The sequence below is a fragment of the Chiroxiphia lanceolata genome, chromosome 1, assembly GCF_009829145.1.
Source record: "Chiroxiphia lanceolata isolate bChiLan1 chromosome 1, bChiLan1.pri, whole genome shotgun sequence".
NCBI lineage: Eukaryota > Metazoa > Chordata > Aves > Passeriformes > Pipridae > Chiroxiphia > Chiroxiphia lanceolata.
In genome coordinates, this window is record NC_045637.1 from 112,158,503 (window position 1) to 112,172,457 (window position 13,955).

At 40.0% G+C, this 13,955-nt stretch overlaps 1 protein-coding gene across 11 annotated transcripts in view; it reads right to left on the reverse strand.

The window, feature by feature from the left end:
- The window catches only part of ATP2C1 (ATPase secretory pathway Ca2+ transporting 1), a 68,239-nt gene that overhangs the window by 44,813 nt on the left and 9,471 nt on the right, over positions 1 to 13,955 (reverse strand). The window contains exons 1-2 of one of the 11 annotated variants that reach the window (XM_032677753.1): positions 6,509 to 6,530; positions 5,450 to 5,600 (exon numbers count right to left, since the gene is read on the reverse strand). The exons of 3 other annotated variants lie outside the window; for them this stretch is intronic. In XM_032677753.1, the coding sequence (XP_032533644.1) occupies positions 5,450 to 5,455 (6 nt within the window). In that variant the 5' untranslated portion in view covers positions 5,456 to 5,600; positions 6,509 to 6,530. Of the gene's footprint in view, positions 1 to 5,371; positions 5,619 to 5,926; positions 5,946 to 6,159; positions 6,242 to 6,487; positions 6,576 to 13,955 lie in introns of those variants that run through there. 7 more of the 11 variants (XM_032677666.1, XM_032677770.1, XM_032677737.1 and 4 more) reach the window with 7 other exon arrangements.

The window sequence follows — 13,955 nt, forward strand, 5'->3', positions numbered from 1 at the left end:
CTGAGCTTCTCAGAATCCAGGACAGCATTTGAACAGCAAACACTAATAAATAATTTTATCACCCTGTGATACACTACTGATGTATCCAGAATGTACAGAACTCAGCTGCCATACAATTGTGTTAAGCAAAAACACCAACAGAAATATTTTATCAGTATTTGTTTAAAATAACGAAGCTCCAAGACCTCATAGTTGATTATATCCTTGACAGTTATGCAGTTACCTCATAATATGACAAAATAAATTTCTAATTAAAGAATACTGAACTTATTGTTCACAAAAGTTCTCAGGACCAAGCTAGTGTCAGTGTCAATTTAAATGCAAACTTAACTCACTGCATAATTACTCTACTTATGGCAATAAGCTTTCTTACAATTAGTATCAAGAAAGCAGCAACACTGTATTCACCAACCTTTTTTTTTGTGAATTATTCATTCGGGAAAAAAGTGCTGCAGAAAATTTATTACTTAAAAATATTTTAAAAGCCTCTGTAAAAGATTCTGTAGGTTGCATCTGCTAGCCCATTAGCCATTTTATCCCTTCCAATTGTTTAGAGTAAAATGTTTACAAAACAAATCACTAGAAACAGATGCTGGTCCCAAATTTAATACATTGATTACTGTATTTTATTCTCCCTCTCTTCTATGCATTGCAACTTTAGCATTCCTTGTAGCTTCTAGAAACCACACTGCAAATGTTATTTATCACTCAGTGTCAATTAGGCACCCCCTGAAGCCTTTGACCAAATCAAAAGGCCTTGCAACTAAAAATCCATTTATTAACTTACTCCACTCTTGCAAAATTCCACCATGGTCTACGGAAGAATTGATACTATGGCTACACAATAAACTGAGTCAAGCTAACAGTCTGCTTATGCTAAAAGAAGGAGGTCTCTGTCCTTCACCATTTTCAACATTAACTGGACACTTCATAAACCCATTCAACTTCATTGTTCAACAGAAAGCCATCCAACAGGGGTAAGAGGAAGGAAGGGCTGAGCTAACCTTCTGCCACGTCAGACAAACTCAACAATCATGAGAGTCAACTCAACACTACAAGCAGGAACAGGTCTCAGAGCAGAACCATCTTTCAGCAGTAAGACAACACTTTTATTCAGTCCTACAGAACAGCACCCCAAGACCACAGCATATTTGTCACTCTTCACAAAAAAGCAAGTAAAAATATTTGTTTATCTTTTGTTAAATTAGCTGCCCTAAGAATTGTCCGCATTTTCCTTACACCACTGTTTCTCTTGACTCACCAAGAGATTATGCCATAGACTCTCCACAAAAAGGAGTTACAAAGCTAGCAAAATAACTAAACACATTCTGCAACATCTGAACTAGATTATTACAGATCAGCATTTCCAAACTAACTGCATGGGAAAAAAAGGGGGAAAGAAAAGGCTAATAATTCATCAACCAGACTAAAGGATGACAGTGACTGTTCACTTAAAAAGGAAATATATGTTTCTAATGCAAGACTGAGCTATATTAACTTGGCAGTTATTTAAGTTATCAAAGCACTGTTAAAATACAGGAAGATATTTAAGATATCTACTAGAACTGGTCTTTAGCGAAGACTCCACTTTAAAAAAAAAGAAAAAAGAAAAAAAAAAAAAAATCTCTGACCCTAACCTTCAAGTTAAACAGAAGAGATATGACTTTTGCCAGCATAAGTGTTAAGTACTTGTTTCTGGTTTTCTGCAAGCTGCAGATAATAAAAAACTGCAATCAATGAACATCGAAATTCTTGTTTCAGCTACGAACTTGTTAAGAAATTATCTACATGCCAAAAGGAACTTGAACTGCTGTGATTACACCAAATCCATTTCAGAATTTCTAACAGTTTCCATCACAAATTTTATTCTGATTATTTTGGATATTATTTAATGAACTACTGATGATGCCACCCTGGAACTATTTAATTTAAGTCACTGCTGCCTCAGGCATCCCTTCCCCCTCTGTTGTCAGCCCCATGTACACATGCTCCACCCCTTCGTTAGTACGGCTGCCTAATCCATGATGACCTAAGTCTACACTGCTAACTCACTGCCCCCAAAACCCAAAAATCTATTCACTGCTCTTCAATCTGTCAGTTTAGCAACTAAGCCCATTCTCATCATTTAAAAAAAGCCACCAAAACCACCCATGAAACTCACTGGAAAATTCAACTGCACTTTAAGCACAAGACAAACAAAAATTTGTCCTCTCGGGATACTTTGCAAAGAAATAAAACATTCTTCACTTATATCTCCCTACTCATCCAATCATCAAAATTATCCTGAAATTACTACAGGATGTAGACAGACTATAGGCTGAAGTTAACAGTCATCTTTGAAGATTAGCTAAAATTAACTAGGACTCAAAACAATGAGGATTAAGGAGGATTTCTGAATCATCACATGATGTTTTTATCACATGCAGCAGTTCTGGTCTGAGTTTTTGTACCAACCTTCTACATGATTTGTGGAAAATCTTTTGGGTTTACAGGCAAAAAACATTACTCCGACCTCTTCTGTTGGGCACTTAATTATATAAAAATAAATACTACATAAGGCCTTGATAACAAAACAGTACTCATATTTAACAACTTATATTTGTAATCATAGTCTGACCTCAAAGAAGCTCAAAGTCTATGAAACCTAAACTATGTTTGTCATTTTTCTACTAAAAGGCAGTCTTCTACAAGACAATCTTCATTAGAAAACCCTAAATCACAACCTAAAAGACTCTGATAAAAGAAAGGAAAAAATTTCAGACCACACTACAGAAAACTACTTCAAATGGCCCAGAGGCATCAATGGAGAAATCCAAAATGCTTAGTTTACATTCAGTTATGTTTTGTCTATCCAGGTTCTCCTGATTGCCTACAGTTTAAGAAAAAGCACCTCTTATGAAAAGAAGGCACAAAATTCCATCTTTCCAAACAGAAATAAAAACATCATTCTTCTAAATCATGTGATTAAGCAGAAGTCTTCCTATGATGGAAAATTCTCTCTTGCCCACCATGAGAAACATGAATTCTTGCGGAAGTTCAATCAACCCAACATAAGAAACAGGAACAACAAAGTCTCAGGACAAAACACTAACTTGGAGCAAACATACAGTACTGCTTAGGAGTACTAAATTAACACAGGAAAACATCAGTTTTCCAAACCATCTTATCACTTCTCAATCTTGAATATTCATTCAAATACAGGAGGGGAAAAAAAAATCTGTCATTTCTTGCTCAATACCCAAACCTAAAGAGACCTTTCAAACTAACTTGGGAAAAAAAAGTTTAAAAATAGTCTAACGGCAATCTTTGTTCTACCAGATTACAAAGATTATTCAACTATCACCAGATACATTAAGGGTGCTCTCAAGAGTTCTGAAAAGTTCTAACATGAAAGCTGCTAGTGTCTAGTGTCCAAAATGCCAAATGGATAGAAAAAGAAGGGCTCAAAAATACCACAAACACCAAAATAGACACTACACGGTTGTAAATATATGTGTCCCTCCCGAGACTCAAATAATTATGAAATGAGGAGGGTGTGGGGGTGGAAAGATTGGAGAATTAATTCATGTGTTGAGAGGACCAGTTCACTCTTCTTACCACTCATTATTTTCTCCTACCCCCAGAAGCCTACCCTGTTTTGAAAGCCCTCGATAAACCAAAGCCTTTATTCCTGCCTTTGAAATATGCATCTGATCATCTTGTAAAGTATTTTCTCCAAGATAAAGCTTTTTTATGTGATTTCTGTCATACAATTATTATGTTTATGCCTAATTTATTTATTCCATGAGAAATACCATCTTTGTGCTACTGGCATTTGGAAGAAATAGAATGGGCCACACTATCACATGCAACTTGACTATAAACCACATCTATGATACACTATTTATTTGGTAACCGAATTATGAGGCATTAAAAGTCTTTCTGCCATTTTGGGTTCGGCACACAGGTATCAGACAGCTACTTTTTTTCCCCCCCTCCCAGGTGTAATTCTATTCACTGGTGGTACACCCACCTGCCTTCCTCCACCCACAGCACTGCCCATTCAAAACCCTTTTACTTGCAACGCAGTGACTGAAATGCAAAGGCATCGACACCACTTCTCTGAGCTCTCCAGCCTCTATAAACAAAGACCAGCTTTCTAGAGATGGTCCCCACACTCCAAAATTCCTTCTACCTATTAAGTTCCATGCTCTTTATTACAAATATTCAGTTGGAAGACATGATCAATAGAATTTTAAATATTCTAACGTGATTTTAAAATAGGAAAGAAGCTCTGAAATGCCGGATGATAACAACCTACACAAGTTTTCACCATGGGTTGGACTTCATAATTACCACAACCTTTCAGTCATCCAAGGCAACCATGCTTCCAAACAGAACAATATCCAATCATAGAAAATAATTCAGTCTACCCCACAAACTCAATTCAGTTCTTCATTCAAGTCAAGCTATTAAAAAAGCACCCCTCTCTCTTCAGACTGGGGTGGGTGGAAAAGGAGCACCTACATCTCATGTAACTACCTATAACAAAGGAAATTCAGGAGCCACCTAAAAAAACCCATCTATCTTCTAAGAATTGTGATAACATAAGGAAGAGGGGGAATCTTTTCTTACATATATAGTAATAAAAACAACACGTTTCAGAGAATTTCAACGACCAGCATCAAACAGAAAGGGAAACAAACAAAAATCAGGAAAAAAAAAATGATAAAAAAAAATTCAATGAAGCTCAAAGTCACTATCACAATCCAAAGAGGCTTTCAAGGTTCCCAGAGCATAAAACTGAGGGCCAACATGAACAAACTAAAATAAGTCCTCAGGTTAAGCCATTTCCAAACTAGACAAGAAGAATAAAGCATAATAGAGCAACTTATTTCAGTACATAGTTTACAACATCATACCACATCTTTCAAGTGGCAGAACTCAAAACTTTAGAACCACTTTTTTAATTAAATACTGTCCAAGAGAGCAAATGTAAGTCATTTTCAAGAACACAAAAATACACTCAACATAAAATGCAATCAATGCTTCTCAGTTTCACCCTGAAACATAAATTTAAGAAAATCATATAATCTAAGTAAATATCAAGCAACTAATGCTCAGAAGCTCCTATCTAAATAAAATGTTCCTATTCCAAACACACAGGGCACAATAATGCATAGAGCACTGAAATGCACAACAGATGCATATCTGAATATCTGTTAAACGAGAATTTGTCTGATAACTAGTTCAAAAAGCAGCAGCACAAATAAAGAAAAGCGATGCTCCTGCAATTCTTGAACTACAAAATGCAGACCAAAATTCCTACCACAACATTAGCACACAAGAGCAACCCTGCAAACCCCTGGAACGGTAAAACATACACACGCACCAGTAGGAGTTGTCACCAAATTGCATGCAAAAATCCTCTTAGCTCCAATGAAGTCAGTGACTCTGATGAGACCTTTACCTTCATTTTCCATCGAAATTGTACTTGAGTCGATAGTTACAAAAGTCTTTAGCAACAGCAGCGCTGGAGCGGGAGCGGAAAGGTGAAGAGAGAAATGCCCCAAAATCCCAGGCAATCACAGCGCTCCCTTTGCCCCCACCTGCAGCAACATCTGCAAGAGAAACCAACGCTAAAAGAGGAAAAAAATGGTAAAAAATAAAATAAAATTTAAAAAATAGAACACCAGAGCCGAGCCCAACGTGCTGCCAGCGCGGAGCAGCACAGGCACACGCAGCGAGCCCGCAGAGCTGTCAGAGACCACCGAGGATGAAGATTAGGATTAGTCGCCCAGCAGCTACAGCACCACGGCGGAGCAGCGCCGCCGCTTCCCCCTCGCCACCAGCGCCTTCAACAGCCTCGTCCCGCCCGGGGAGGGGCGTTCGCACCTAAAAATAAACCCTCACCCCAAGTAACCCCCCTTCCCCGCTCTGCCCGCACCCTCAGCGCCAGGCGGGAAGGAAGGAAGCGGTGAAGGAAAGCGACGGCTCTCCGAAGCGACCCCCGCCCCGCAGCCCCCTCGGCCGCCCCGGCCCCGCCCGCCCTGTAGAGCAGGCGGCAGCGGGCAGCGCGGTGGAGGCGGCGTGTAGGAACGGAGAGAGGCGCAAGCGGCAGCTCCTGCACGGCCACCGCCCCGGCCGCGCCGCCTGGCCGCGCCTGGCCGCGCCTCTCACCTCGGAGCCCCGGGGCGGCACGGCCGCATCCCCGCTCCGCTCACTTCCGCGGGCGGCGGGGGCCGGGCAGAGGCGGCGGACGGGGCGGGGCGCGGCGGCGGAAGGGCGGGCGGGGCCCACACACGGCCGAGCTCCGCAGCCCCGCCGGTGTCGCCCGCTGCCCGCCGGCAGCAGAGGGATGGCGGCCGCTCCGTGCTCCCTGCATGACGGAGCGGCTTCACCCACAGCCCGGGGAAGCCCCTCAGGCTGCGGGGTCTCGCCGCGCTGCGTTTGAAAAATAAACGCGTTTGAACGCCCCGGCCCCTGCGGCCGCCCCGCCCGTGCCCACCTCTCCTGCCCCGGTGCCCACCTCGCTGCCCGCCTCGCCTCCCTGCCCGGGCAGGAGCCGCACGGCACCGCGAGGGAGGCGGGGCGGTGAGCGGCGTTGAGCGGCCGGCGCGGGGGGTGAGGAGCATCGGGCTGTGCTGAGAGGTCCGGCCGTGCCCTCGGCCCGCCGGGCTCTGCGCCAGCGCTGGGAGCCGAGCCTGGCCCTCCTGGCGTGGGAAAACAATCCCGTGGCGCCCGCCCGCCACAGTGCTGCTCTGCTGCCATGAAAATGTGTGTCACGTATCTGGAGTAGAATCGTAGAATCATCGAGGCTGGAAGAGACCTTTAAGATCATCCATCCCAACTGTCCGCCCAGCACTGCCACTGTAACCCCTAAACCACAAAATCATAACACCCAGCACCAGATCCAGATACCTCCTAAACACCTCCACCCTGGGCAACATATTCCAGTGCCTGACCACCAGAATAGTGAAAAAATTTTTTCTAATATCCAGTCTGAATCTCCCCTGTCTCAGTTTAAAGGCCTTAAGTAGCCGCTATTGGAGTTACAGTACAGCTAGACTAGGCTGGTAGTCCAGTTGGTTTTGCATCACCAAATTATCCTTTTCTTATAAATGTTAGCAAAATGAAAAAAAAAAAAAATCAACTCAATAAAAAATCTTAAACACTTCAGGTTTAACATTTAAACGAACTAGGTTTTAGCTGCCAACCATAAAACGACCAACCCTAATCACTATTTGAATTCTGAGGGGGAAAATATGTTTTACCAATTCAATTACGCTTATCTAGACACCATGGGAATATTACCTGAAACTCTAGTACAAGTGCTGAGCTCTAAGGCTAGGGAAGTTTTCAAATAAAAGCAACCTCCACCAATATAATAAATTTTAATTTAAGGTATGATGCACAGCACTAGTAAGAACAAAATGCCTTTCAACTTTCAAGGTCAAAATCTAATGAAGACATGCTAATTGTAGGTTTTACACACTATTTCTAAAGGAGCATGGCAACATGGTCCTAGAAATGCACTTGCATTAACATCTCGTGATTAACAACCTGTCACTTTGGGTTTGTTTTTCTTCTGCAGCAGAAGAAACCAAACTCAATCTTTGACAGTTCATAAGCAGCATTTAACAGAACTAAATTTTTAACATTTCAGTTAAATCTCACAACCCATAACAGCATGCCTCTTGAATTCCTGAGCTAAACAGGGGGAAGTTAAAGAGCATCCTTGCTTCTTTTGAAGCTCTTGAAGGTAACTTTGAGTGCTAATGCAATATAGATTTTTCAATATATTTTGAGAGGTAAAGAAGAGTTAGAAATGCTGACTTAAAGTAGAGGCTCCAGATATTTGCATTCAGAAAACTTAGATGACAGCAGACAGGTTAATTGTTTGGGGATACCAAATACATAATTTCTGACCTGTCCCATATAGTTGCCATGTTACTTGAATATCTCCCTGGTTACTCCATGAAGTGTCCCAGGTAGCACTGTCATTGCAGGAGTGAGTCTCCTCCAAAATAGTGCTTCTGTTAACTTGTGTGTAAGGCAAACAAAGAACCATGCTGAGATACTCATAATGCTAGCTATAATGCCACAATTTCAACACAAAACTGACGCACAGCTCATTAAGAAGAACATTTAGTTACTTGGTTAAAACAGGTAGCTCTTGCTTTCAATGTCATATGTTGCCACTAAGTATGAAAAACTTATGTAAATATTTCCATAAAGGAAAAAACAAAGCCTGTAGGTCCTAATACTGGTAACATTCACAACAGGTTTGGACTCCTTTACACTGTGAAAACGTCCGGGGAGAAAACTGGGAGTTCCTGAACATTATTGAGCTTGTTCACAATTGAGACCTAGATATTCATGACAAAGTCTGCGTACATCCTGTGTTCCTGTGTCTCAAAAGAAGAGAATAAAGTCAAAAGCAAGTCCTACTCTGTAACAATACCTAAAAAAGCTTCATCTCTGGGGCTTAATCTCTTTCACATTTGCATACATCTGCCAGTCTTACATGCCTGTGACGCTGCCAGGCACCTGGGAAGCACCTCTTCAGCATTATACCAGGACTATATCCATCCTTGAAAATTATGTCACTGTTTCTGCCATACTCTACAACTGCAACCAGTGTCTGTTTAATAAACAATGCTCAAAGTACTTTATTTCCATCTGCTACTAAATATTGTTTCTTTGAAAATCTTGTCCTTAATATGAGCTTGATCCACAAGAGTATTAGGACAGCCTTAATATCTTCAGGAAGCCCCATAAAAGTTTGTGGCAAAGGCATTATTTGGCAAACCAAAGAACATTATGAGGATATGACTGAAGAGATAAGTCTGAAATTAAAAAATGTTTTGCTTACAGTAACCTGTTGTAGCCAGTTGTACTCACAAATTAAAATAATATTTGCTTTACATTTTTTAATCTTGAAAAAAAGTCTTGCAATAAAATGAATATCCAATGAGCAAACATGTCTAGTCCCAACAGAATAATTTCAGTGAAAATACATATACAAATCAGAAAAACATACACAAGTTCAATTAGAAATGGCCAAACAGTCCTTAAACCTCAGTTAGATTATCTTTTTTAAAAAATAGTACTTGGAATGATATGCAATACTGATGGGTTTTGGGGGGAAAAAGACTAAACACTTTAGTGGTTGTTACATCACTATTTTCTCTTTCTAGTTCACAGACCTGAAAATATTTCATAAAAACAAGAAAACCTTCTGGAAATAGCTTTGCATTCAGGACACAAGAGCATTCGATGACTGCTTAAGCAGCCTCTCCACCCTAGGCTTTCTCCATCTCTTGACAGGTTTAAATGCCTCACAGTACTACCTCAGTGTTCTGCAGCAACCAAACAGAATTCCTGCCACACCCCCCACACCCCCCCCATTCCCTCCCCATCCTTTTCCCCACAGAAGTCTCAAAATTTTCCTCCCGTTGATGACCAAGTCAGACTTTGCCTTCTGTGAGTGGCTGTCAGTAGGGGCAGCCAATAGGTTATCTCAGACCCACAACCCCAAACTGATCCACACCTAAGTTCATGTGGGAACTGATTCACGTCTAGAATAACCCAGCAGATCAGTGAATACAGACTTCTCTAACTAAATCAGAAGTGGTTATTCTGGCACAGCCAAGAGAGTGGAACAGGTATGGGGTGCATGAATAGGTGCTGCTGCTTTAAGCACTTTTTCTGACCTCTTGGGCCTTCAGGGCTAAAAACCAGTAATTTTATTAAAGAAATTGTTTGTTTGGGTTTTGTTTACTTGTTTGTTTGGGTTTTTTTAATAGGCAGCTGTAAAAATGCATACATAGTTTCTGTATGAATCAAGGGCAACCCAAAAGGCTGCTTTTAGCTGCCTTTCTATTTCTTCAGAAAATAATTAATTCTGGGCCTCTGGAAAGCTTGAAAAAATGAAAAAGTAATAAATACATTACATTCCAGGTAGTAACCATCAATCAGTTGGAATTAAAGAAGGGAGAATTCAGTCTAATGGCATTAAACAGATAAGCCTTAAGCTGCAGCATGTTTATATGCAAGCTGAACCTCAAGTTTGGTTTAGTCTTCAGGATCTCAATTCAGCTTCATCTCAACAACTCCCTTGTGCTACAGCACTACCAGAAGCAGTAAAATGTATTTTAAACATGACAAAAATACCTATAACAGCATGGTTCGCAGATTGAAGATCCTTTACACAGAATTGTGGTGAAGTCACTTTTCAGACCATAACAGCCCTTGAAATACTTGTTGCTCTGAAGTAACATTACAGATTCTTTTGAAGTATCCTTTAAAGATGCATTTGTTTAAAGTCTGTCAGTGTTGAGTAATGGTCATGAAATCTACTGCAAGTTTTATTAATCTAATGAGAATTTATTTATACATTATAACCAGAGACATTTTTCTGAATCATAACATCAACAGCATTTTAATATGGACAGAGCTTTCTACAGCACTTCAGATTCTTCTGTCAAAACAGGCTTCTCAGCTGTTTGCTTACTTTAGTTATAATTCAAGCTGCCCTCAATAAACTGAGCATAATTTAGCTTTTACAGAAGAAAAAAATAGTTTCTGGTAAGACAGACTTTTATTTGATTCAATCTCATTATTTGTTGTCTTTCATCTGCAAGTCAAAAACTCACCAGTGCTTTTACAGTCCTATACAGAGTATGTGTATGATTGGAGCCAGGACAGAGGAGGGATGATACTGGAGCTTCTCATTTACACAGTTTAAATGGCCCCTCATTTGTAAAGCCTGTGTTGTATATTTCCCCCCCAAATCCTTTCCATCCATGCTCTTCAACTGATAGCTGATAGAAGCAATCACCTCATCTCCAAATAGAATTCTCCAGAGGAAAATCCATGACAATTGCACTTAAAGTTCGAATGCTTATATATATATGTGTGTGTGTGTATATATATATAAAATCAGTTCAAGTTTAAAAGAAGAAAAATTATACAGTCTTCCCAGAGGAAATAAGTACGCATTTCATTTTATAATTCTGAGCATGTTAAGGTGTAAAAAACATAGCTACATTTTCAAATTACCTTAGCTCAGCCCTGTCTTGACACTGTACAATTATGCTAATTAAGGAACTTTGGTTTGTGGCAATCAAATTATATTTCACTGATTTTTAAAACACTTAAATTTAACCCTCTCATTCCATCCCTAAGTAGCATCCCTACCAACATTCTCTGTTCAGAGAAGGGGTGCAGCACCACAGCAGTTTCAGCTAACAAAATCCGGCTTTGGCAATTGTCCTTTTCCTGGCAATCAGCTCTGCACGGGTCCAGACACTGTCATCTCGTGGCAACCCAGCTGAGAAGAAAGCCTACCTCACAAAAGGCATTGCTGCGGAACTCCCAGAACTAGTGTAGGAAGGCAGAGTGAAGCAGTGGCAGGACTAAGGGAGTTCCAACCTTAAATCAGTTTTGAACTGTTGTGAACATACACTGTCAGAGCATTCAAGAAAATCGGGTTTCATATATCCGTAACACTCAACTGTTATCTCAAACCTGCATTTCATCTTCTATACTTTCCTTCTCAATACCTTCTATCTCTCCCACATACTCACTACTCACCTGCCATTCTCTTCCTTCAGCTGCACTATTTTGAAATAGTTACAAATATTAATTGCACAGTTTCCAGAGAGGTTTTTCCTCCCTTTATTTAGGACATACAGAGCTATTCAGCTGTTTGTTTCACCCTCAGTGACTGTTTTCGAAGCTGACTACTCCAGTAAAAGCTTCACTACTAAAGTGGAAGCTCTCACAAGTGCCTCTATTCTGTCTACCGTAAGCTTCACATTTCCAGAGACATTTTGTGAAGTAAAGATCTAGTTTCACGTTGCCTGTAATAGACACCCAAGAAACATGACCAAGGAGATTGTACTCTATAATTGGAATATGCCATGAAGCAAGTTACTATTGGAAGTCTTAGCTGTGGCGGGCAAAATGCCTTGTTAGTAGGTCTGCTATAGGACAAAGACTCCACTTCTCTGCATTGCCAGCTTCAGCTTCAGCCATGTTGTGGCCTGGATATAGGAGAAAGTGGAAAACTGTTCCCCAGTAAAGGTGTATGCCTTGCTGAAGGATTACTACAATTCATTAAACAGCAAAGGAGGCACCCCATTTACTTTTAAACTATTTCAGTTACATTATAGCAAGATGTCTGTGGTAGAGAATAAAGACATTTCAACAGTGAAACTATAAACAGTTAAAAAAAACCCCAGCAACAGCAAAATACTTTTGTTTTAATTGATTCAAGGGTAATGTGCCAAGAATTTCAGGAATGCTGCATATATTACAGACAAGTAATCTTGCCAAGTCTCTCTTGGAAATTCTTTTTCAAGATCATTGGTGAGAGTAAACCAGTGTGAAGGTAATATTCAGTAAAGAGTTTGCAGTTAATAAACAGATGTTTACGTAGTTGAAAGATTTCAGCTCCTGGCAAGAATAAGATAATTTGTTTGATAACACACTTAAGCAAAATATGTTGGGCTGTGAAATTTTATTCAGACTCAGAGCCAAAAAAATTTTATCAAGTGAAAGCGCGTGGCAGCTTTTCAGGTTGGAAGAAATTTATTACAAACTTTCGTTCTACAGGAAAGCCCACATACCTTTTTATTTTCAGAGTCACTACAATGTGTATGTAAATGGAAGCCAAATATACAGAGGAGTTTTTCCTCCATTATATCTTTAAAAAAGTGGTCCGAGGTCACACTTTTAAAGCTGTTAGGGGTTACTAATAAAAGTAATTAATGTAACGTGCTTCTATTGCAACTACGTGCTCTGGCATAAAAGACCCCTAACCTTAAGACAGGCCCAGCTGGTGAATAGAAAGACTAAATTTGTATTCAGATGCATTCTTAGTCAAAGTCAACAATAAGGCTGCAAGGGGAAGAGTAAAAACTGCACACACAAGTTATGTAACACTTAGAAACTTAGTAAAGTACGCTTAGCAAAAATACTGAAATTTTACAAGGTTATTCTGACCTGGTTCTCCATTCATCTACACAAGCTTGTGTGAGGACAAATTCAGTGTGGGAGCAAGTGCTCAGAAGTGTTTCCATACCTCTGCTGATGAATATCAAACTTCAGCACAAGGGAATTAAAAAACAAACATCCATTTCACAGAAGGCTCCTGTCTACCTTGGAAAAATGTGCTAAAATATTTTGCAGCAACTCTTACAGCCTAACTCTTATATTAAATAATTAAATAATAGCTCACATTCAAGTCCATGCATCACTAAAGGTTGGATACAGCCCCAGCTGAAAGTGACAGGAGTGGATATAGCAAGGACAAACCCTACAGCTATATCATATGAATTGGGAGGGTATATTCTACAAGCCTGTCACAATGGTAAGGTTAAAAGGGCCCTGAGGTGCCCCTCTGTCTCCTAGTAATTCAGCAACTAACATCAGCTGCATCCCATGCATCTGCAACAAAGCAAGAAGTACCAGAGGAGGATTTAATTTAAAAAGAGTTGAAATTCGTACTATAGGCCCTCCTCCCCACCATCCGACTAGTGGGGAGATTCAGTACAAATTCAGCATGCTAACTGCCTATTCAGAAGGAAGAAAAACAAAGTTTCTCATTCAATAAAAGTATTAGGCAGTACCCATTCCATCTTTGAGGGCCTCCAACCTAATCCAGATCTGTTGAGGAGTTCTGAGGAAACAGCTCTATTTATAGACTACAGAAACTGGTAGTGATAAATCTGTGAAAATATTGTCTCCTATTTGAAGTTCAGCTTACAGTAAATTATAACCCTAAAGTTCCTGTATACTATTTAAAAGATGACCAAAATATTTTGATATCTAATGAGAGGCATGATTTCTGTTCTATATCTTTCATATTTCATATAATATATTTAAGGTCAGAAGATGTATTAAGATATTGTTATAAGATCACATTATATTTCTATGATTCCTGTCATATCTATAATTTATTTAATCAT